Source organism: Nannobrachium achirus (genome assembly GCF_963921795.1).
Source record: "Nannobrachium achirus genome assembly, chromosome: 16".
Classification (NCBI taxonomy): domain Eukaryota; kingdom Metazoa; phylum Chordata; class Actinopteri; order Myctophiformes; family Myctophidae; genus Nannobrachium; species Nannobrachium achirus.
In genome coordinates, this window is record NC_137823.1 from 37900396 (window position 1) to 37925399 (window position 25004).

Sequence of the window (25004 nt, forward strand, 5' to 3'; positions counted from 1 at the left end):
CCAGAAATGTAGCTAGTAGTTAGAACTTAGCATGCTTTCTGGGCGTCTCAAATAAAGTTGTTTGCGGTTAAAATGTGATTATGGCCTGAAAAAGTTCACTGACTTGGGTAAAAAACAGTAGTTCTCTATTCTTTTTTTCCAGGGACCCCCATACAAGGTCTGTGTTTTAGAATGTTTTCAAAAATATTCAAAATGTTTCACGTTTTCAAGATTTCTTTTGTAAATATGTGATCTATAAGCTCCCCAAACAGCCAATGTATGTAGGGTTAGAGTTGTTCAACTGATCTTGATGGAATGACCCCCAGGAACCCCCTCGAGGACCCCTGGAGGAGAACCACCACTGATTTTACACCCAGGGGTCTTCAACAGGGGGTCTGGGACCCCTAGGTGGTCCTCAGAGTTACTACAGGGGGTCCTCCAAATCTTTGTGTGATAGAGACTTTTTTTTCTCCTTTTTTATATTAACCACTTGAACCCTAGTGTCCATATTCTGAGAACTCGGAGAATGCAGCGCAAGAATGCAGTTCAAGTGGTTAAATATCTGAAAACACACATTGACATGAATCCAAAACACACAATGAGTGTGTGTTTTGGATTGATGATTGTGCTGTCAAACTATGAAACAATATGGAATCTCTGAGAAGGTTATAGGGGGTCCCGGCTTCATCTGTCTCACTCAGCTAAGGGGTCCTTGGCCTGAAAACATTGAAGACCCCTGCCCTATAGGACAAGGAGAAGCAGAGCGCTCAGAAGACTGACCACCAGGTGGCAACAGCGGGTAGATGCTGCAGAGGCGCTGAGGATGCCAAAGTTGTCCTGCTGTGATGCTCTGCACTGGTTGCAGCCGTCTCCACAGAAAGAGCAGGAGGACATGTTCTGTCGCCACGGAGACGAGTACGACCTCACCGTCCTCCGCCCTGAGAGAGAGAGAGAGAGAGAGAGAGAGAGAGAGAGAGAGAGAGAGAGAGAGAGAGAGAGAGAGAGAGAGGGGAAAAAGAAAGATGAAGAGCTTATATTTCCTCTAGTCGGAGGCCTTAGGGATCTTTCGTGCTAATCAGTCTAAAAGTGCCAAATTTTGCACAGATGGGCATGCTCTAATGATTTAGCAAGGGCGCCTGAGTTGGCGACCTTCGGGGTCGTCACAGCGGCCACATTTTTCTGGGTATTTAAGTAGGATGTGAGGGGTCTAACTAGGGTTTTGTCATGATGCTGAATCCATTGCAAGCATTTGTTTTGCACAAAAAACACTCCTTGGCCTACAAGTGGCCCCAGAAAACGCCCACAAAACTGATGAAAAATGCATATGATGCTTTGTAGCATGCTGAAATACAAAAATATCTAAAAACACAGATTGAACACAAAAAATAACTTGTGTTGATCGTGTCCCAAAAAAACAATAAAATAAGATCTGGTTGTCTCAGAGGTGAAGTGGTCCTTTAAGTTAATCATCTGGGGACCCCCCCAAATAATTTGGGGACCCCCTCAACCCCACAGGTAGAGAACCACTGAATTAGAAGATTACAACAACAATAACAACAACAACAACAACAAAAGCACACTTTTATGTGGGCGTTTTAACACCTTAGAGCCCTTAACAGGGAGGGTGCAAGGGTGCAAGTGGTTAAAAGCAGGAACAGCAGATTTAGTTTTTGGTACTGTAGTAATAGTGGTATAACAGCAGTTCACATTATGATGATGGTTATGAGAGCGGTTCCTCTTACATGTCTCGTAATAATCATAGATGACAACGTTGGCATCCTGGACATTTGCCACCTTGTGTTCCAGGACCAGGTTGATTTCTATGCACATCTCTGTTGTTGTCACCTGAAAGCAGAGTCATAATAATGCATGTGTTGACTAAAGCATTTACATGAATGGGCTGCATATAGCAACTTTCTCCAAAGCACTTGTATAAGAATGTATTTCACATTCACCCATTCACACACCAATGCAGAGGAAGCCATGCAAGGAAACCTTTCTCTCCACATAGTCCGAATTTGTCAGAATTCATCTTACCTTTATTATTCCTATAAAGATAATAACTTGTTCTTATTGATTTATCCTATAATTGTATAATTCTATGGTGGTTTTCATTGTCTGGCACTGGATGATCACGTCATCATGAAAATGTTTAGGTGAGCATGTGCCCGAAAGGGTTGGCCACCCCTGGGGTAGAAGAGTGTATCTGAAAACCGGAAGGTCGCCGGTTCGACCCTGGGCTCAGGGGCGTCATTTGAACATACAGAGTGTTTAAACACCCTAGCGTTTTCATAAAAAATATAATTTGGTCAATTAAGCATTTTTTTCTCCACCACAGAACGTTTTCAGGACAGACAGTATAGACTACGTAGATGACATGGCAACTCTTGAATTGATTACAGTTAAGCTTGTATATTGTCTATTTTTGGTGCACGACACTGACTGCGCAACGCAGCATGCTCAAAATCCAAACCAAAGCCAGTACGGGCGTGCACGCACATGGCCATTGTCCATTCAACAAACCGAATCACACAGAGGCGCTGACATGAGTTGTCCGTCTCGAATGACGTGAGACAAATAGTTATGTGTGGACATGATGACAAAAAAAAAAGTATTATAGCCTACGGTTCTGTTACTTGTCAAATGTCAAGTAGGGTCCTCTCTCTCTCTCTCTCTCACACACACACACACACACACACAGCTCCTTGTTACACCGTTGTGCGGGGAATAAACACCCGAAACTGTAATAAAAATCACCCAAAACAGGATAAAACCGGTACATTTTCGTGCACGCCTGGCCTGCATTGCAACACCCTACACATTGCTGAAATTACGCCTCTGCTCTCCCAGTGTTGAAGTCTCTCTGAGCAACTTAAGCCCTAAGAGCTACACCCACCCCCCTCCCCCAGAAATTAGCTTGCATTTGCGTTTCAAAAGGTTTTCATTTGGAGTACCTCAGGGAGATGAATGCAGCAGATACACTGCCATGTGCCATGGCGTGCAGGCACTGCTTTTAGTTTTATTTCACTACAGAGTCCATTCACAGAAGGTAGAGGAGGACTTACCGAGTCTAAATAGAGGATGACTTTTCCCGGCGGCATCTCCACCTTCTTGATGACGTCGTTGGTGGGCACTCCTTCCTGGGCCACGGTGAAGCCACTGAGCAGCCCCACCTCCATGACCGCCATGCCTGTCTGGTTCACAGCCTGGTTCCCCAACAGACTGCAGAAGTAACATCCTGACTGTTAATTTCACATAAATGTAACCAAACGGGCCCCACGTTTGTTTAACCTTTGTTAAATTAGTTTTTATTTTCGAGAAAAAAAAATGTGATTTTCTTTTTTGTTATAATCTTGAAAAATGTTAACGCCACAAATATTCTCTTATGGTGCTACCTGGCAACAAATATTTTCAAATAGGGGTCCGCAGCCAAACACAAATATCATACATAGGCCTATCTCTGATTGACCAAAGGGCTTTTTACTACTTTTCATTGGTTCAATATTATTTTAACCAACACACAGACAGGGTGTTAATCAATAGCCCTAATTTATGCCAAGAATATGATGTATGATATGTATGACATACGATATAGACCCAACTATTGGAACCAGAAGAAGTGTGGGGGTTCCTGGCACCACATATTTTCAGATGGGGGTCTACAAGTGTGGAAAATATATAAATCTGGGGGTCTTTGATATGACAAAATGTGTAAACCACTGGTAAAAAAAAAAGCCCAAAAAGCAACTAAAAAAAAAGTCATGGCAACACAGGTTCACCCAGAGCCCAACATCATAGTTTTCTGTTTACCACTTTCTCTGGGGTTTTGTCCAGCCCAGGTGTTCCTGGGAGTGGCCAGGAATAAGGTGAATATAATACTGCACAAATTACTTACAGTTCATCATTTTTTCAAAAAAAAAAAAAAAAAAAAGCCTTTAGGTCCATTCATTACGAAGTGGAATCTCTCACCGGGTACAGATGTGCAGATAGGTGCTAGGCTTGTCACGGTACTGGATTTCTAACTTCGATACGATATTTTGAAGAATTTCGATACTCGATACCATTTGCGATACAACGCAACCACGGCGATTTTAGTGCAAAGATGTTTATTTTTATTTAAAGAAAAATACAGAACTTCTTGAGGTAGATGGTAGTGCACTTTTTAAAGGCATGCCTTTGATGTTTTCACATTCTAAGAACGAATAGGCCTTTAAAATAACTAGGAATATGCCAAAGTAGGAATAGGATACACATAAAAGTAACGTTGGTGTAAACCAGTAAGGCTCCCTAATCGGGAGATAAGCGACCGTAGGTCACTTATCTCCACAAATAGGGCAAAAATGTGTTTTGCCAAAATCTTCCTGATCCATGTTGATGACATGAGTGTAGACATACTGTGTAGTGATTTTCGTGATTTTAGGGCAAAATCTGTAGGAGCAGTGTCCAAAAATGTGTTTTTAAAAATCGGCCTGGAGGTGGCGCTATATGGGACAGATTCATGTTGATGGGATGAGTGTAGACATACTGTGTACCGATTTGCGTGATTTTAGGGCGAAAATTGTAGGAGCAGTGTCCAAAAATGTGTTTTGCAAGAATCGGCCTCATGGTGGCGCTAGAAGAGGGCCATGTGAGAAATGAGGGGTGGGGTCTCCGCGCCGGCAAGGCGGACGAATAGGTACCGGCCCCGGCTGTCCCAGTCGCTCCTAGCCGGAGTTACGGCATTTTATGTGAGCTGCAGTGTAGGGGGTCCTCCACTGGGGGCGCCACCACTTTTGCATCCGTTCTGGAGCACCAGGAGTCGGTGGTCCCCGGGAATTCCCCGTGAGCAGCCCCGTTGGGGTGGTCATTTGGTCATGTTTGCGCATTTGGTCATTTTTTACATCTGGGGGTCCCCCAGGGACCTGGGGGTCCCTGGAGCTCCGGGGGTCCTTGGAGGTTGTAGTTTGGCAGCCAAGGAACGTGTGTGCAAAATTTGGCATGGATCGGGGCAACGGTTGCGGAGATATAAGCAGGGGAAAAGTGTGACGTGTGAGGTGTGACAGACAGACTGACAGACAGACGGAGGGACGGAGTTACTTACACTTTGTGGTGGTTTTGATAGTAAAGTGCGACCTACGGTCGCAACCAACGAGAGAGGTAAAAACTGAGTATTGATATTATCGATACTATGGAAAAGTCATATAGAAAACACTAAGCACGGGTTTTCAACAGGGGGTCGGGGACCCCTAGGGAGTCCTCAAGAGTTACTATAGGGGGTCCTCCAAATCTTTGTGTGATAATATCTTTTTTTTTACCACTTGAATCCTAGTGTCCTTATTCTAAGAACTTCAGCCAAAAATAGCCGATCTACAAGCTCACAACACCTCGCAGAGAGCTTTGGTGTAGAGGGGGAAAAAGAGCAGACTACAGAGTGAAAGGTCAAGTTTATTAAGTATTGTTAAATATCGGAAAACACAAATTGACATGAATCCAAAATACACTGATGATTGTGCTGTCAAACAATTAAACAATCTATGAAAAAAAAGGTTGCGGAGTCCCTGCTTCATCTCTCTGAACTAAGGGGTCCTTGGCCTGAAAACGTTGAAGATCCCTTCGCTATAATGTTCATTCATTACAAAGTAGAGCCTCTCACCGGGTACAGATGTACAGATAGGCGCTATAGGGGTCCAAGTCATACAGGTCCACCTCCAGATGGAAGGCCTCATACTCGTGGGCGTCTCTTCTTCGTCTCGCAAACCCTCTGTTTTCTATGTTATAAAACACGTTGAGCTGGGAGAGGAGGAGGAGGGGAGAGAAAGAACCAGAAGAAAGAGGGAGATGACTACCTAATAAACGGTGGATTTGCTGTTGTATAGCAGGGAGAAGGGGGCAGTGGTGGGAAAAAGTACTTAAGTGTTTTATTTGAGTAAAAGTATCAATACTGCAATGTAGAAATACTCAGTAAGTAGAAGTCTGAAATTCAAAATTGACTTGAGTAAAAGTACAAAAGTATTGGCATCAAAATGTTCTTAAACATACTCTTATACAGAATGTCCCTTTTCAATTTGTCAAATGTATAAAAAATCTTTTGAAAATAGCAGATCTACAAGCTCACAATGCATCGCATTGCAACGCGTTGTGAGCTTGTAGATCTTGTAGATTTTCAAATGTCTGAAATGGATAAAAGGCTGAAGTGGTTAATGTATGTGTTGTAATAATAATCAAAATCTACAAAGTAAAGTCTAGTAACTAAAGTTTTCAAACAATTGTAGAGGAGTAAAAGTACAATGTTACCTCTGAGATGTAGTGGAGTAGAAGTAAAAGTTTTGGAAATTGGAAATACTCAAGTAAAGTACAAATACCTCACAATTTGACTTAAAGGAGCTATAGTCAACTTTTTCATTGTAGGGCCGACACTTTGTTTACACCCTAGTCATGAATGTAAACAAAGTGTCAGTCTGACAATGGCCAAAATAATTATGTTATCATTATTTTATGCTTTTTGTGGTCATTTTTGAATATAAACACATATTATGAAGCTTATTTTTTTATAAAATATTTCCGAAACATTATTTTTATGTTAGCATCCGTTTTTCAAGAAAAGGTTGACTATAGCTCCTTTAAGTACAGTACTTAAGCAAATGTACTTACAGTAGTTACTTTACACCACTGGAAGGTGGAGGTAGAGAGAGAGGCGTGGACATGCAAAACAGGTCATGAACTGGATTCGGCGCCTTGACCTCAGGACTAGATCTGTGTCAAGTGACTGTTGCACCGTCAAACCGCATCTCCTCAGGAGAAGCGATTTGTAAGGACTATCTACCGTATTACCAACCCAGTGCATAGTCTCTCCAGATCTCCACCTACTTATATGTCTGATACACCAGCAGCTGAGGGTTACCTGAAACAGGGCGAACCCTTGTCCCTCTGCGGTCACCTGGAGATGCAGCTCTGATCCATCTGTGTCAATCTGAAAGGTAGAAGCAGTCATCAAACTGCTGCGAATGACATCGCTTAGTTATAACCCTTTGTATGTGCTGCTGAATGTTTTACAGGATAATGTGGGTTGAAGAAGAAAAGCAAAGGGTAATTTTGCCTGTAGAATGTCAGCATATATCAGTATCTGTCTTATTGTGTTATACTGTATGCTACAGTATGTTGATGAATTGAATATATACATGTACGTAGGACCACAATGAAAACAAGTCTCCAGACCCAGGACCTTTTTGTGTTATCCTTTTCGCTTTAATGTCTTACCACATGTTGTTTACATTTCTGACTAATAAAGTATTCAATCAATCAATCAATCAATCAATCAATCAATCAAAAAGGAGCTGTGGCCCGCACGCCTTGTGTAGCAGTTCAGGTACCTAAGCTGCTAATGTAATGCTTGACAGCGGGTTGTGGGTTCGAATCCCCATCCCAACAACCTTTGACCTTTTGACCTTTGGACCTTTGGAAGAATAAAGCCAAAAGCTTAAGCTGCCGATTTCTTTACAGTAACACTACTAGCCCCCATAAGTCACATCTGCCCATGAAAGATTGCGGTGCATCTTGGGAATGCGCGTATTGTGTCTAAAAATACATATTTAGCCACTTGTACGCATGCCCCATGCACCCAATGAAATCAAAATCATTAAAATCGCTAAAACTATAGAAAGCAGTAAATTAAAACATTTTAACACTCATCTTTTCTTTTCTCTATAATTACAATCTAAAATATGAACCCTTGTTATAAAAAAAACTAAGTTGTCCCAGGGTTTACCTCTTTGCTCTGGTACAGCAGAGCGTTGGTGTGGTCGATGTGGAAGGTGGCGATGGTGACGGAAGGGTCCGTGGTCACCCTGAGTGTCATGTCCATGTCATGAGACGTGCTGTAGATGGCGAACTGAGACAGTGCCTGCAGGGCCAGCACTGTGTCCTGCATGGGGGGACAGGAGGGGTCAAAGTTTACGCCAATACTGTACATCCCAGCCATTTGTCGAGGCAACGCTAAAGATCTATTTTTTAACTATTTATTAATGTTCCTTTTGTCCGTTTTCTTCAAGCAGCCTGTTGGCTGACACCAGGCACGTGCACACATAGACATCAAAGGGGGCTTGAGCCCCTGTCCTTTTACCCTTCTGTAAAAAGTGCCCTCTCCAGACCATGAATGCAGTTTTTATGGTGAAATAAATGCAAATGCCCTCTTTCCATGCCGTACCATGAAGGCAGCGTTCAAGAGAATTGCCTTGTCCAAACTCTCCTGAACTTGAATGCAGCATCTTATGTTGAAAGAATTGGAGAATTGCCCTCTCTGTGTAGAAATCCATGTTGTTACGCCACATCTCCAGTATTGTCTTGATTATGCTTAGTTCAGTGTGGTATTAAGCACCGATATTCGATATTTTCACCAAAAGGACCTTTTAGAGATTTCAGCCCCTGCCTCTCTAACATTCTCTGCCGTCTCTGGCTGACACCTTCCTGTTTCCTGTGTGCATGTTAGTCACACTCTAACCTGCTCCAGTGGATGGCTAGTCCTTCTTTTTCCATTTGCCAAATTTGAACTGGGAAAGACACCTGGTGCACCTGGTTCTTGGAACCTCTAGCAACAAGATCTGAAATTAAATACCCTTGCATCTATTGGCCATTTTAGGAATTTACTTAATAACCGTTTGTTACCTGTATGCAAACATTTTAACTGATTGTTGTCAACATATTGTCTTTCTTTGTTGAAAATGTCGATTTCTCTTAACGCTCTGAATCTTTTGAAATAATAACAATAAATAAATGTAGAAAACGGGGGGAAAAAGAGGGACATTTAGTCCCGACCCTAAAAGATGGGTCCACAACCCAAATATGGGTCCTGACATGCCGTTTTGGTAAACCCAGCGTCTAACCTGTGTGGATGAATGTCCTCCCAGGTGGTTGCGTTGCTGGCTCAGCCACTTGGCCAGAGGGAAGCCCTGCTCCGGCCGCCCCAGCTTGTGGAGAGCAAGCAGAACGTACGCAGCCATCTCCAGGCTGGTAGACCTCGGCTGCCATGACGTCGTCAGCCCTGCGTCCGACGAGCCCCAGAACGGCACACCGTCTAAGGTCAGGATCAAATAAGTCAACATACCTTAAGACTATAGCATGACATAACCTTTAGAACAGCAGACTAGCTTCCGCCGTGGACTGAAGACTCACCTCTTCAGACTCCACCTAAACCCATAGCACTGCTGTAGCACTCCCCTTCCCTCGATGACTACACATGAATTTTTAGGTTTTAAACATGCAAACTCCACACAGAAAGGCCCTTTAGTTTTTGAAGGTTTTCACCTATGACATGCCCAAAATAGCGATTGATTATGAATTGATATCAATATATATTATTTTTGAATATGGCTTAAATCAATTAGTTAGATTGACTGTTGCACTCCACTATGGTACTGATACCTCTCATCTCTGCTCGGTCCATGAGCTGCTGGAGGGCATCCCGTGCAGTGAGGCTGTTGGCCAGAGCCAGACTGTAGCTGACCAGACACAGGCTGTAGTTGCTGGAGATTCCCAAGGACAGCCTGGTCTCCAGGAAGATCAGCGCCGCTGATACCTGGCTCTGATACTGGCTCTGTGTAGGAGACAATGGGAGAGGATGGTACTGAAGACTTGTGGTCAAAACAGAGCTAGTTTTTTTGTCTCGCCATTTTGCAGTGAAAAAATGCGGTCCTCGGCGATCCAAACCTTTTTTTTTTAGATAAAGCAGCTTTTTTGCAGCACAATGAATGAGACTGACTTCACCAACGGGAGCCCCCGACAGTACAGTAAGGATTTATAATATAACATATTATACTGTATATAACCCTGTTTTTAGTTTGTTTGTTTTTTGTCCCAAATTACCTCGGGATAGGCACTAAAAGTGTTAACATGTTTTGAAAATGGCATTTTCAAAATGTCCAAAATAAGAAGGTCAGGGTAAATATGTTTAATGACATTATGTCGATGTTCTGTTGACACCTTCCAGTCAGCAGTCAGTAACCATTTTGTATTCTATATGCAATGATGTCATCGCGCAACAACATCACAATGTCGTTATCAGAACCATTGTCCTTCAAAATGAATCGTCTAACTAGACTGCACTCTGTTGAGGTGCAAACTTGCGACTCGTGCACTCATAATCACTTTCCGAAGAAAACGACAAGTGTGATCAGCAGAGCGTGCAAGTAGGGTGATGAGTGCTCTCTGTACCCCTGGGAGTCCCGATCCACAGGTGGAGAATCCCTGCTCTAATGCAATACCAATGGGGGGGTCCTACGACGGAGCACCACCACGGGACCCACCTTGAGGGCAGCGTCTTCCAGCAGAGCCATCAGCACGTAGGCAGTGAGGGAGACGGGGCCGTCCAGGCCTCCCTGCAGCTCGGTGTGGATCACCCTGCCAGGCTCCAGGAAGCGTCCGTCATCAGAACCCTCCCGCTCTCCCAGCCAGGCGGCCGTCCTCTGCACCACCTGCTGGTCCACGTCCATGAAGGGCCTCGCCTGCAGGAAGCACCGCAGCACAAAGGCAGAGAGCCTGTGGAGACACACACACACACACACGCACGCACGCACGCACGCACGCACGCACGCACGCACGCACGCACGCACGCACGCACGCACGCACGCACGCACACACACACACACACACACACACACACACGCACACACACACACACACAAAGAGAGAGAGAGAGAACAGAAGATAGCTCAGTGCAAAGTACTTAAAGACGGGGTGATGTGAGTTTTTACCCCCTAAAACATGACCATCAGGTATTAACACATTGACCGCCATTTTAACATACCTCCGTACTCCCACCTGCCATTCGTCTCCATAGACTTCCATGTAATTGGGTGTGCACGGATCATGCACACCCATGCCTAGATAATGCACCACGTGTGTCCACATTGCTCACAGCTTTCAAACAAAAAAATCCGAATGGAAATCCGTTCAGGCATTCATGAGATAACAGCCACTATGTTTAACAAAGATGGCTGCCAAAATGGCTGCCATGCTTGAAAGATGGGGTTGCTATGGGGGTTAAACATGCAATTTCGCGATTGCTATCATGCCTACTCCATTTTTTGGGGTCCAAAATTTTTTTTGAATTTTTTTTTTTAAATTCTCTGGACTATCGGGCCTGGCGGGGAAAGACATTGGAATAATCTCGGGACTATCGGGCCTGGCAGGGAATGAGTTAAGATGATACTCAAAAAAGTGTTAAAATTATGTTTTTATGTGGCCACAGCCACACCCACCTAGAACTAATGTTCTACGCCAATCAGTACACCTGTGTTGGTCCTCAACATGGCTGGTGTACCAGGACTACAAATGCAACTCATGAATACCTGGTTTTCAGGTGGGTGGTGACCCAGCTGAAGTCCATAGACACATACAAAACATAAGAAGTACAAAACTATGGCGCCACCTCTTTAACCCCAGTCAAGGTACAGTAAGGCTACTCCTCGTCAAGTATTACTGGACTACAAGTGAAAGTCGCTCCATCAAATGTTGTACTTGAGTTAAGTACTGAAGTTAGTCAAATAAAGGTACTTTGTTATTGCCCACCACTGACCACCCAGAGCCCTACTGATTGCGGAGCACAACAAGCAGATATTGTCACTTTGTGTGTGTGTGTGCGTGTGTGCAGGCCCGTCGATAGGGGGGGGTAAAGGGTACTCTTTACCCCCTTCCGGGAGTGGGGGGGCCCGGTGGAGTGGGGGCCCCGGCCCGGGCCTCCCCCCTCCGGCCCGGGGCCCCCCTAGGAAAGATTTGGAGGGCGCACTTACACTGTCAGTTACGGTAGGCAGGCCGTGATGTCATTACGTTTCCACTGCGGAATCTTGGAATCTCATTGGGTCAAGATGGCCCACATGACATTTATCTCCTTCGCTATTCGCTCTCATACTAGGACATATTTTGTTTGCGGAAGAAGCTACAGTGCCGAGTGAACCTACTATGGAGTGAACGCTATAGACTCCGAAACAAGTTTGAGTAAACATTAATTTATTGGAAACATATGGATTAACACATGGCGAGGACGAGGAGTTTGCGGGTCGGTAGAAAGAGTTTCGACAATGCGGTGAGCACCTTAGTTATATTACCGTCCTAGTTGTCTCACAGTCACTGAATGTTATACTGTACCTCTGTCGCTGGCTTCATGATGGCTTTGGAATAGGGGGCAGTTTAAGTTGCACGTGGAAGATGGACAGTCAAAGCTGTATTATTAGTTAGAGTATGTTACAGACACTTTGAAACAAGAGGGCATTTGTGTGAGTAAAGTTGGCTAAGTTGTCCAGCCACTGCACACGCATTTGAAGATGGGAAAAAAAAATGGACTGGGCTGTCCCATCCAGAAAGATGAAACACGTTATCGTGTGGACAGAGGACACGTTAAAATGTCACCGTGGCTTGAGTGGAATATATCTGAGGAGGCACAAATGCTTATCAACTGAACTGTCCCAAACAGCTGTCCTAAACCAGATGCAGGGACGCCTTTATCTATTATAGTAGCTAGTGAGTAGCCTATATACTTTATTACCTTATGTCAGCTGAAAGCTGAGCCATATTTTGAAGGATTAATCTGAAATACATATTTCTGTGCAGCAGGCTATATGCTTTGTTTCTTATTATGAAGGAAATGTGTTCTCAAAGTAATGCAATGTTCAGGTTATTGAGCAACCATTTACGCACGCCGATGCGCAAATGGTAACATGGTTAATTAATGTTGTGCAAGATGGCCCTAACATTTGTGTACATACTTATGTTCAAACAGTACAATCCAACATGTACCGATGTCTCTGGTTCACATTGGCACATTTCACTCAGGGTTTTTCATCTCACTCATGTCACTTTGTCTGCTGACCTCAAAAATAAAATAAACAAAAAATTAAATAAAACAATTCAAAGGAGGCAAGCAGTGATCACCCCATGGTGTGCGCTGCAATGTAGTTTCAAATGCACTACATTGCTGATGCTTTTTTTTAGAGTAAAAAAATAAAAAGGAAGAAGAAGACACATGTGACATGCATGATCTGGGCAGATTGCCCCAGGAAATGTGCCAATCTCAACCCAAAACAACGGTCATGCTTAGGGCTGTGTGCTGCATTTAACCGACCTGCTTGTCATTAATGCATACAAATATCTATGACCGATATTTTTATCAGATGTCCAGTAAATTTTAACCATGCCAGTTATGGTGATCAACAGTTTAAAACCCAGTTTAAAACCCTAGCACAATCTCTGAACGGTTATGCTGCCATGTAAAACCACTTTTAACCATTCTTTTACTTTGAAAATGAGTAATTTCCTGTGAAATACACGTTATTTCGGCCCGCGCTGTGCGCGGGCCAAAATACGAGTATGGGCACGCGTGGAGGGGGGCCCGCGCGGAGGGGGGCCCCGGCCAGCTCTTTGATATTGACCCCCTTGCCAAAAATACTCTCGACGGCCCTGCGTGTGTGTGTGTGTGTGTGTGTGTGTGTGTGAGAGAGAGTGTGTGTGTGTGTGTGTGTGTGAGAGAGAGTGTGTCTGTGTGTGTGTGTGAGAGAGAGTGTGCGTGCGTGCGTGCGTGTGTGAATGTGTGTGTGTGTGTGTGTGTGTGTGAGAGAATATACAATAGAACCGTGTTAGACAAAATGTAATTCCTCGACTCTTAGTTCTCGCCAGGGTGGGAGCCCGGGTCGCCGGTTAAAATATGATTATGGTCGTGGCCTGAACAGGTTGCGAACCACTGTCCTAAAAGAAGTACAGTTTTGGACATGCAGGGTTTCCACCCGACAGAGACGATATACAGTATACTGTGTAAGTTCCATACCATGTGCTTCCAGATTTGTCCTGGTCCCCAAAGGCACTGAAGGAACCATCTTCTCTCTGGTAGGACAGCTGCCGTTCGTAACCTTGTTTAAAGATACAGCCAAAGAATCATCAATACAGTCGTCCCCATGGGGAGTCATTCATTGGATGTTAGATTATCTTTTTTTGTGCAAGCTCTGTCATTCGTAGTTTTCAGGAAAGTGAGTGAGGGGAGGCATAACAAAACATATGACAGAAATCTGAGATATGTACTACATTTATGCATAATTATAATTATAGCATCAAAAATGTTGCAGGTACATTATGTACATGTAAAAGATCGTAATGGGTGAAGTACAGCATTGGAGTGGTATAGACTGCTATTGCGAGAATATCCGTCTCTGCCAGGGACGTTTCCACGATGTGTAAACACAATGTTTATAACATCCAATGATCTTTTCTTCTTTCACGCGGAACAGAAGAATTGTAACCGCGACATCCATTCTTTACTTATGGTCCGTTGAAAACAGTGGCGGCCAATCGCTGGATATCAAATGACTCAAATGACTGGCGGCCAATGTTAAAGAAAACAGGGAAACATAATTATGTCATTTTTCATTTTTGTGTTGGCTGTTCAAAAATAACAGATGTAAAAGCTCACAACACCTCACTTTGTGCGGCTTGTACATCTGCTCTCTTTGAACACTTTTGAAAATCTTGTAAGCATGCGAACTGTGCTGATTTAGAAGGCATTTGTAGAATCGCTCCTCAGGTCTTTAATGGGTTACGGTGAAAAGGCCATATTCCGTGACGCCAAGGCCACCAGCTCATCCAAATCACTCTACCGTTCGTGATTCATGAATAATTATGCCATTTAGACCTGGAACACATCTGTGTCGCTTTATATTTTAACCACTTTAACCATAATTTTATACTTTGGGCTATTCAAAAATAGCAGATCTACAAGCTTATAGCGCTACGAGCTTTTACTCAAATCTTTGCTTCTGGGGAGTCCCTGATACATAATATTTCAAGATGGGGGTCGTGGCCAAATACATGTCATTTTGGGGGTCCGTGATATATAAAAGTTTGAGCACCACTGACATCGAAACATATGTTTTTCCGAAAACAGTTAGGATTTGGAAGACATTATTTTGTAGAATTGAGTCTTCGGGTCTTCAATGGGTCAATCCAGATCATAAGCCTACCGTTCATCATGAAGGAGGTAGCTTTCTCGGTGGTCTCGTGGTCAGCCTGTCCCGTGGCGTTGAGGTACTGCAGCACGTAGATGTTCGGTGCAAAGTGGATCATGTTCTGCTCGCCGCAGCCGTACGGCATCTGGATGAGAGAGTCCAGGCCTGTGATGGACGGTCCAAGGATGTCACCTGCATCACCAAGAGAACCAGAGTCAGAGCAGCCCAGTGCTGGAAAAAGTACGCAATTTTTTTTACCTTTCTCTTTTTTTTCTAAATGTTTATCCCACGATTTTGCTACCCATTTTTCACGCAGTGCCAATTATCGAATGTAATCCTGGGCAAAAGTACAAAAGTATTGGCATCAAAATGTACTTAAAGTACCAAAAGTAGAAAGATTTTCAAATGTATAAAAAAGTGCTATATAAGTGCTACAGGCTAAGGTGGAGTCTGAAGAGGTGAGCCTTCAGATTATGGCGGAAGATCAGGAATGAGTCTGCGGTTCTAATTGCAATGGGGTGTTCATTCCACAGTTTGGAAGCCAGAAGGGTCTGAGAAGTGTGGAGCGTTGTCCCGGATATTTTAGTGAGGGTTTAGTGAAGTAATGTGCATCCATGACTGACAAACTGTCAGACCACAGACACAAACTCGGCGAGGGAACTTTCACTCGATATTGTCATAACTATGTACAGAAAGGAGACGTGGGAGACTTGATTCAGACCTACTTTTTCCAATATTTAGAACAACTGCCACTTAAACAAGATCCATGTTTACCAGGGAGAATAAACACAAGCCACTAGAGTAGCCTGGCTAAATGTGACACATGCAGACATTTTGCTAGTCTGAAACGGTCAGGAGGGGGTAAGGAAATAATCACACAGCTGCCCGTCGTAAAAATAGCTTTTGTAATCATATCATTATTTTTCCATTTTTGCACGTGTTAAATATGAACACACTCAAACTATGAAGGCCTTGCGTCAGTTTAAATCGGCGCTGATGGTTCCCATTATTGTGTGACCATGGTCTTGGTGTTTTATGGGGAAAAAAAGCAAAAACAGAAAACCCTGGGTTGATCAAAGAGCAAGAGACAGTGAAATTGCTTTAATGATGAGAATGTGTGCTATAGGTTTTTGAAGGAATGCAGCGTTGCCCGTTGCCAGTGCATGACTCAAGTCTTCAAGGCTGTTGTGTTCTCACTGCACGTGTTTACATACGGTACTATACCAGTAGTGGAATATGTACTTTTAGAGTAAAAAGTAGCAGAAGTAATAGTACCACAATGTAAACACATACTTCATTATGAGTAAAAGTACAAAAGTATTGGCATCAAAATATATACTTTACGGCACAATATACCTAAAGTAAAAGTACCAAAAGTAAAACTACTCATTATGCAAAATGTCCCCCTTCACTTTTTTTATGTTTTAAAGATTATGTCAGAATCTTCAGAAAACAGCAGATCTATCACAATTGTTGCCTCCTCCGTGTGATCAGATCTATCACCCTAGGTGGGGTTGGCGATAGGGCATTTCTGTGTGGAGTTTGCATGTTCTCCCCGTGTCTCCTAGGGTTGATACCCTCACAAAAACATGCAGTAATCCTGGTCTCTATAATGCCTCCCCCTGGCCAGCTGGCGGCGCCTGATGGAGGGGAAAGGAACTGGTTGGAATAACGTGTTCCTTCCAGGGCGCTACTTCCAAACCGGGGAAATCCCCACTGTCAGGTGAAAAGAAGCAACTTGGACTCCTCATGCATAGAAGGAAGCATGAGGTCAGTCTGTTGTCTCCCCAAGAGCGGCAGAGGGAACGCAGAGCCCAGGATTACATAGGCAATTGGCACTAGGTGAAAATGGGTTACAAAATTGTGGGATACATTTCTTTTTTTTTAAGAAAAGATTGAAAAATGTAAAAGGAAAAAGGAAAAAGTACCTCAAAATTGAAGTACCGTAAAAATGAAAACGTACTTTTCACCACTATTACTGTTACATACCAAATGCAGTGACATGGGCTCTCTCACTGCCTCTGACGACATCTGCTGGGAAGGTGAATGAGACCTCTTTGGAAAAGTGGCTTTCAGAGGCGTTTAACTCCAGGAACATGGCGGTGGAGAATGACTGCTCCAGCCCTTCGGGCTACAAAGTCAACAGCGAGGGGGGGAAATGAGCACACATAAACAAAGAGTCAACAAGGAAATATTCTGGGGAAGGAAAAGGCCATAGAGGCAAGATGATCCGCTTTGGCAACTGCAGCGTTTTTGGATGGTTTCAGTACAACGTGGCACTACCCGGCCGTAAGCGTTCAATATTATCTATAACAGTGATTCCCACATTCAGGTGGTGGTGTGTGAGGATTATTCCCGGTGGGCCCCCAAATATTTGGCAAAACACTTTAGAATTTTAACCCATTAAGACCTGAGGCCGATTCTACATCCTAATTAATCCTTAATTATCACTTTTATTTTACTTTATTTGCTTTCTCCTCACCTATTGTTTTGCCTGATAATCAGTGCCTTTTTGGCAGCAACCACCATCTGTGTTACCATCCTATAAAGCATATTTTGCCAGACTTTATTTTATCGAAGAGCACAAATGCTTTTACAATTTATCAGAAAAAGTAATAATTATTGTTCAATTGTGCACTAATTCTTTTTGTAAAAGCAACGGTCTCCTTTGTCACATGGTGCTGGATATTAAATTGAAGTATATAATTAATTTCCATCCGTTGGCAATGATTTACTGGTATATCTTTCTCTTTTTCTCCCCACTGTACCTTGACGAGGACGGTCTTGCGGACGGCATCGGATGCCCGGGGTGACATGGCTTTGACAGAGATGAAGATGTCTCCCAGGACCATGGGCTTGATGGGAAATAGGACAGACGTCCCACTCTGGCTTCCTACATAAAGCCTGCGCACACTGGGCATGGCAAGCTCCGTATTGTCCGGGAACACAAACTCAAAGGACTCACTCTGAGCGACTATCACTGTGACCTGAACAGCAAGCCAAGAAGAAAGACATGAAAAGCAGACCCTGGGGAATCCACCCAGATCACATTATACAGTATAGAGGCTTTGAAAAGCCCCAAAGAATGCCAGGGAGAAAATGAGAGATGTTTTCTTTTTTTACTTGGATATAATAATGTCAGGGGGCCTTTGTCTCTGCAACGTTAACAGGAACATTGCACACAGAGGAATATTTCTCTGACCCTGCTTTTGTAGCGGGAAGCTACGTTCAGATTTGGATATCTTTGTCATGGTCTCACCAGGTGTGAAGAGACCGTTATAACAAAAGCTGATGCTAAGACTCCTGATGCTAAGCTAGATATTCACTACATCTACCACACCTCCGATATGCAGTGCTCAATAGAGAACACCACTGCCACACACATGTACTAGGTACATTCCAATTGTGGAACAATTAAGTACTCCAGAGCTGAGACAATACGACCCATCACTGGGTTCCCGGTTCGATCCCCAGCTCCTCCTGGCTTAGGGCGGAAGTGTCCTTAAGCAAGACACTTAACCCCTAACTGGTCCTGATGAGCAGGTTGGTGGCTTGCATGGTTGTCCCTGCCATCAGTGTGTGAATGGGTGAATGAATGTAATGCACTTTGTAAAGCGCTTTGGATGAAGCTGCTATAGAAATGCACCATTTATTGTTAATTGGCACTTGGCATTGCAAATAATAAGCTCAAAAGCCCAAACAAGGGATTCACCAGGATCCTGGATGGCTTGATTATATGCTTAGTTAAAATAATGTATCAATAGGGTCTGGAACGACGGAACCAGAAACTGTCTGCCTCTGCTATGCCCTATAACCCCCAAAACATTTTTTTCCTATCAATTACTCACCCCATGGAGATTTTTGTTGCATTCCTAAGCCAATAATTTGATGACCAGCAGGGGTTCGCTATGTGTCTCCCTATGGAGACACAAAGAGTCTCCTGGCATAGGAATGCGACAAAAACAAAAGCATATCGATGAATTCAAGTCTCCATGGGGGGTGAACTATCCCTTTAATGGGAGTGGTGAAAGTTTAGGCACTTTACCACTGTGCCACCCGAGTGCCTACTTATCCGAATGTTTTGCCCTAATCAGAGCTGCCTGTGATGAAGGGGGAGTGGTTTTACCTCCTGGTCGAATGGGAGGTAGTTGAACACAGCGACCTCCAGCACTAGCTCCTCCCCCCTGATGATGAAAGCAGGCACGTTGACGGACAGGAAGAAGTCCTGGAACACCAGGAGCTGAAACATACAGGTACATGTATAGTTACAACTAAGGCTGAACACATACTGTACATGTACAGTAGAACAGTGGTTTTCAACCCTTTTCATATTCCACGGACCACGGTTTGATGTGTTATAATTTTTTTCACAGAATCAAATGTTTTATGCCCAGGACCTTGGATAGCTTGTTTATAGGCTTACAATAATTGATCTCTATGGGGGGAAAAAATGAATGAATGGGCTTTGGATTGGTGGAACCACAAAATGGCCGCCACTGTTATACGCTATAAAATGTAGGAGGTTAAAAAGTAATTTGTGCTCGTGAAAGAATGGGAATCTCAGTCAGGACTACCTCTGCTGGCATCTGCATGATCCCCAGACCATGGTTCTTAGACATGACGAAGGCCGTGGCTGTCCAGGTAGTGATGGTATCTGGAACCGCCACTGTCAGCTCTAAACTGGCTGAGCTGCAGGGAGACAGAGAGGATACCGTGCTGTCAGGAGACCAGAGCAGGGCTGCATAACCTTTTCTGGATCAGGGCTTACTTAAAAATCTTGAAAGCATCCATGGTCCACCCATCTCACTGCTTAACACAGCAGCCGAAAGTGGTGAGAGATGGGTGGGCCGTGTGCCTTCTCAAAGCATGCTTTGAAAGCATTGTTTTGTACTTTATTTAGCAGTTTTATGTTCCTCCCATGCACCCCCCCCCCTCACCCCTTAGGCTCTAGGAAAAAGAAAACGGAAAAGAAAAAAGAAAAGTAGAAAGCAGTGGGACAAATTATACAAATCAGATCACAATTTCAGACAGAGATGTTTCTCGCCATCTTCATACAAGCATAAAATAGGGCTAATATTAGGTGGTTGATATTTGTCAGATAGGTCCAAAATATCCCTGAAGAACGACCAATGACATGTAGGCAGACCCGTGGCCAGCCTAATCAGCGCTCTCTGCCAGCTCTCTCGAATGCGCCTCTCTCCACTCGCGCGCACGCGTTTTTTGCGGGTTTTGGGGTGTTTTTAGTCGGTTTTGGGTCGGTTTGGGTGGCTCATTAACTGTCCGCGGCGCCTCTTTGAGATTGCGCTCTAGGCGGTCGCTTATACTGCTTATACCTAGCCACGGCAATGCATGTAGGCCTACTGGGTGAGCGTATTACAGATGGGTCTAATGACATGTAGGCTACTAGGGCATGCATACATTTTTTTTTGGGGGGGGGGGGGGGGGGATGAAACCTTGGAACTTGTTCTGGAACTTCACCTCATGTTGAAGTCCTGCCATAGCCACGTCTCCGGAAAGTTCCATCGCTCTCGCGGCTCCTTCCCCACCTGCTTCCGGTCCTCATTTATCATTTCATTGTTCATGAGATTCATTCCCTCCCCTGCTGTGAAAGGGTTGGGGTAGATTACTTTCAAAATGACATCACATACAGATTACTTTTTGTCTGCTTAAAGAGGAGTCGTTCACCCAGAAAATCACTTATTTTCTATCAATTACACACTCCCATGAAGCCTTAAAATCATTTAGATGTTTGTTTTTTTGTAGCAAAAAATTTTAATAAAAAGATTTATCATATTTCATTCCGATGAGCTATTGGCTTCCAAAGTTTGTGGGAGGGACCCGTTTAGCAAAAAATTAAACAAATTATGGTCCAATCTGCCCCAGCGATTTCACCTCCACCTATAGGGGCGCCATGCCACAATGGCAACAATGTCACTGTTTGTAGCAACATATTTGTTTTTCTCCAACAAAGTATGCCTAAGATTTAGGTCTTGTACGTCATGTAACAATGAATGTCAAACTGTGTTTTGATGCTCTAGGCGGTTCACCCGTATTTTCCTTCACAAACATTTAGCGGGCCCGCTTTCTTACATAAAAATACCATATCTCAAGAACACAACATCTAATCACCCCCAAATTGGAATCACATGTTGAGGGGCCTTTATACAACGCACCTCCAAAACTCTGTTCACTTCTGCCCACAGGGGGGCAGCGCGAATGTAAAGAGATGCACCGTCTGTCGCACTCTCTATTCCCCCCCGCGGCTTCCTCGTGTCCCGGCGGCTACACTCCACGACTGACACATCCCTGGGTAGGCAACCGGCCTGGCAGAGATCTGGGTTCAGGATTGCACTTTTCTAGTTTGACCTTTCTTTTAAGGTGGACCCCCCTTTAAGCAGACAAAAAGTAATCTGTAAGATCATGTATCAAAATGTAAAGAGGTATCCCTCGCTGTAGCAATTAGCTCTGTTAATGTTTAACTTTGATTACTTTACCATGTTACAGAGATTTCCTTATTAACTTTTAAATACAATTGTGTTTAAAATAGTATTTCTCATTTATTTGACTGATTGATTGATCGAATACTTTAATAGTCAGAATAAAACATTAACCACTTAAACCCCATAATATGGGTTGACCGGAGTCCCTCTGGGCTCTATACTGGTGTCTTGTCTGTTTTCTGTTATTGTTGGGAAAGCTTTCACTGAAATTAGCTGATAGACAAGCTCACAACATACACGTTGCGTTGCGAGCTGGGGTTTAAGTGGTTAAGGCTAAACGGATTACACAATAAAGTCCTGGGGACTCGTTTTCCGTTGTGGTCCTACTGTATGTATTCAATTCATCAACCTTCAAAACTGAGTTGCAGTTTAAGACTTACGTAACATGGCGGGCCCAAATCTTTCCTTCTTCACCTGGTAATTTGCGTCCGTCAGCACTACCAGGTCGCAAGTCTGGACAGACACAAAAGAAAATGCTTGAGCTCTTTCTGGATGTCTTATTCATGCAAAATGACACATTTTCGATTAAGTGTCCCGCTCCACAGCGCAGGCTAAGCTTAATTTACATTATTGTCAACATGTAAAAAAAGAGACATTGTGAGCATGTAGATCGGCTATTTTCACAATAGAACCGTGGTATACAAAATGGATCAACTCTTCTGGGTTCACCAGTGAAAATATGATTATTTTGAACCAGTGAGCAGTGGTTCACAAACTTTTTAGCTCTAGACCCAAAGAGTAATTAGACTCCACACACAGAGTGTGTGGAGGTGAAGGCTACCATAAAGATGGAGTGTGGATCTGCCATGATCCCGTCAGAGATGTCTGCACTGCTGTACCCTGCTAGCTCCTCCAGAACCTGTGGGAAAAGGACAGTGGACCAAAGTAACTACGCAGTTTCTCAAACCTTTTCATGTCAAGGACCCCCAAATTGATATTTACTTGGACCTCCGTCTGAAAAATATTTTGTACCAGGGACCCAACAGAAGCACAGATTTGAGTTAAAAATTAATGCTTAATTATTTATTTTTTAGATTTTTCTGAAATAGCAGATCTACAAGCTTATAGTACGTCACTTCATGCCGTGCAATGAGCTTGTATAACTGCTACATTTGAATAGCCAAAGTATAAAATATGGATAAAGTGATTGAAATCATTGTGACACTGTATTAACAAATTTAGCTGGTTATTGTTATTATTATTATTATTATTACCCTTATTAAATAGCTGAAGTATAAAGTATACTCAGTAAAGTACAGAACCTCAAAAAATGTACAGTACTCAAGTAAATCTACTGTAGTTACTGTCCACTAACTACTGGTGAAAAGAAACCAGTGGCATCCTCAATGCCTGCTTACTGTTACAACCTACAAAGTGCAGACACAACACTGGGAGACAATACAGAACAGGGTATTGTCAGGAACCAGTTAGCCAAGTTGGGGGAGAGAAGAAACACTTCATGGAGCCTCCCGTTTATCAAGACGATACTTGGCCGCCAGCAGCGGATTGGGTTTCCAGTGCTACGATTGGGGGATATATTATATCATGAAAAATAGGTGCGAGTGGGTTCAGAAAACGTGAAGATAATATTTCCACTGGGCCCTGGACATTGTTACTGGGGTTCAGAGATGATTAGAGTGGACAGAAATTGATTATTTACTGATACACAGGATTGTATGTACATCATGGCAGTATCATCTCTGACATGTTATAACATTTGGACCTTTACTCTCTATACGTTTATCTTGTGATACAATAAAGGTTAGAATTGTCTGTTTTTGTTGTTGCTGTAGTAGTAGCAGAAGTAACAGAATTAGTAGTAGTACTAGTAGGAGTAGTCATGTGTTAAAAAACAATGACCTTACCCAACTGGCAGATACACTTGTTTTACTTCTAAATTTTTATCCCACGATTTTTTGTAACCCATTTTTTTTTCACCCGGTGCCAATTGCCTAAGCTGAGATCCACTCTCCCTCTGCCAACCTGGGGAGGGCCCCGAACTGAGCTCATGCTTCCTTCAATGCATGAGGAGTGAGCAGGCCGCTTCTTATCACCTGACAGGGGGAGCTTCCCCGGTTGGACGTAGCGCGTGGAAGGAACACGTTATTCCAACCAGTTCCATTCCCCTCCATCAGGCGCCCCGGCTGGCCAGGGGGAGGCTTTATAGAGACTAGGATTACTGCATGTTTTTGTGAGGGTATCTACCCTAGGAGACACGGGGAGAACATGCAAACTCCACACAGAAAGGCCCTTTTGCCAACCCCACCTAGGGTGTGGGCACTGATGACGCGGAGGAGGGAACACGCCCCCAGCACCCACAGTGTCCCCCGGCAGGAATCGAACCCAGGACCTTAGCTGTGAGGCGACAGCACTACTGACTGCGCCACCGTGCCCCTAAGATACACTTGTTTTAAGACTGGATACAAGACCTGATGATTCGCTCAAATTGAACATTTTAACAACGTATTCTGGTGGGCCAGATAACAGATCTAAAACACGCTGTGAGCTTGTAGATCGGCTATTTTTGGCAGAGAGATTTGGTGTAGACTGGGGGAAAAAATGGTCCAAGTACAGAGCCTCTAGTCTAAAGAGCACAAGTGGTTGAACAATGCAGTCTTCCTCACCTTTTCCTCAGTGATGTCATTTTGTGAGCCGGTCAAGCGTGTAGCCTTGTCCACCACCAAGAGGCTGACCAGAGAGCCCGGCTCAAGCACATCGAGACTCAGAGTGACCGTATCAGCAGGCCTGACCTGATAGGCACTCCAACTAAGCCGCACCTGGTAGACACAGCATTCTGTCATATATAAAGCCACACAGGAGTAACAAAGCCACAAAGGAGTGTAAACCCCTACCCTCCTTTAAAACCACTCTGCAAGGTCACTTACAGGCGGCTGCTACTCGAAACTGGTAAAAAAAAAAAAAAAAAAACATATCCTTACCTCCCCCTGACTTTTCTATTGTAATTAATTTTGTTTTACAATTGCTTTCTTTTGATGATATGTTTTGCACAGTACTGTGTTATATTAGCCTGACACTCATTTCTGACACTGAATTGCATTCCATTTCACTCCACCTGAATCGCCGAAACAACATTTTGAAGGGGTGTGGCTAGCGATTCAGGGTCTGGAACCAGGCTAGTGTTATATTTGTCTGTCTGTCATTCAATGTTATATGAGTTGGACACCAATTGAAACAAGCCACAGGCTCTCTTGTGGTGTTAATCCTTTTAGTTGACCTTGTATCAGTGAACTGTACTGTCAATTACCTCTTCCTATGCAAACCTCTAATGAAGTATTCAATCAATCAATCAATCAATCAATCAATCAAACAAACAAACAGTAATCTTGCGTCATGAGGCTTTCTCGGGGGAAAGCCTGGTATTCGTTTACTAAACAGGTCATTTGATCCGGTCTAGACCGGATGGCAGAAGCAGTGTTGCTTTGTTTTGGTTCCCCGTTTGTTGCCCTAATACCTATTTAAATGCTAGAAGTCTTGCCAGTCGCTGCGAGTTGGACTAAAAGATGGATATACCAAACAAACTTTTCAAAAAATAAGCAAAACTACG

The 25004-nt window shown here is 43.6% G+C and overlaps 1 protein-coding gene across 1 annotated transcript in view; it reads right to left on the minus strand.

The window, feature by feature from the left end:
- LOC308301002 (CD109 antigen-like) overlaps positions 1-25004 on the minus strand; it is a gene marked incomplete at both ends in the record, with an annotated part of 61589 nt that overhangs the window by 6403 nt on the left and 30182 nt on the right. Inside the window, 19 exons of the mRNA XM_080744898.1 lie at positions 760-848; positions 1722-1824; positions 3045-3201; positions 5612-5748; positions 6860-6928; positions 7724-7879; positions 8838-9028; positions 9376-9547; positions 10257-10488; positions 13769-13850; positions 14955-15131; positions 16929-17070; positions 17708-17926; positions 19066-19179; positions 19514-19628; positions 20418-20541; positions 21820-21892; positions 22221-22298; positions 24064-24216. Coding sequence (XP_080601024.1) covers positions 760-848; positions 1722-1824; positions 3045-3201; positions 5612-5748; positions 6860-6928; positions 7724-7879; positions 8838-9028; positions 9376-9547; positions 10257-10488; positions 13769-13850; positions 14955-15131; positions 16929-17070; positions 17708-17926; positions 19066-19179; positions 19514-19628; positions 20418-20541; positions 21820-21892; positions 22221-22298; positions 24064-24216 — 2583 coding nt within the window. The remainder of the gene's footprint in view (positions 1-759; positions 849-1721; positions 1825-3044; positions 3202-5611; positions 5749-6859; positions 6929-7723; positions 7880-8837; positions 9029-9375; positions 9548-10256; positions 10489-13768; positions 13851-14954; positions 15132-16928; positions 17071-17707; positions 17927-19065; positions 19180-19513; positions 19629-20417; positions 20542-21819; positions 21893-22220; positions 22299-24063; positions 24217-25004) is intronic.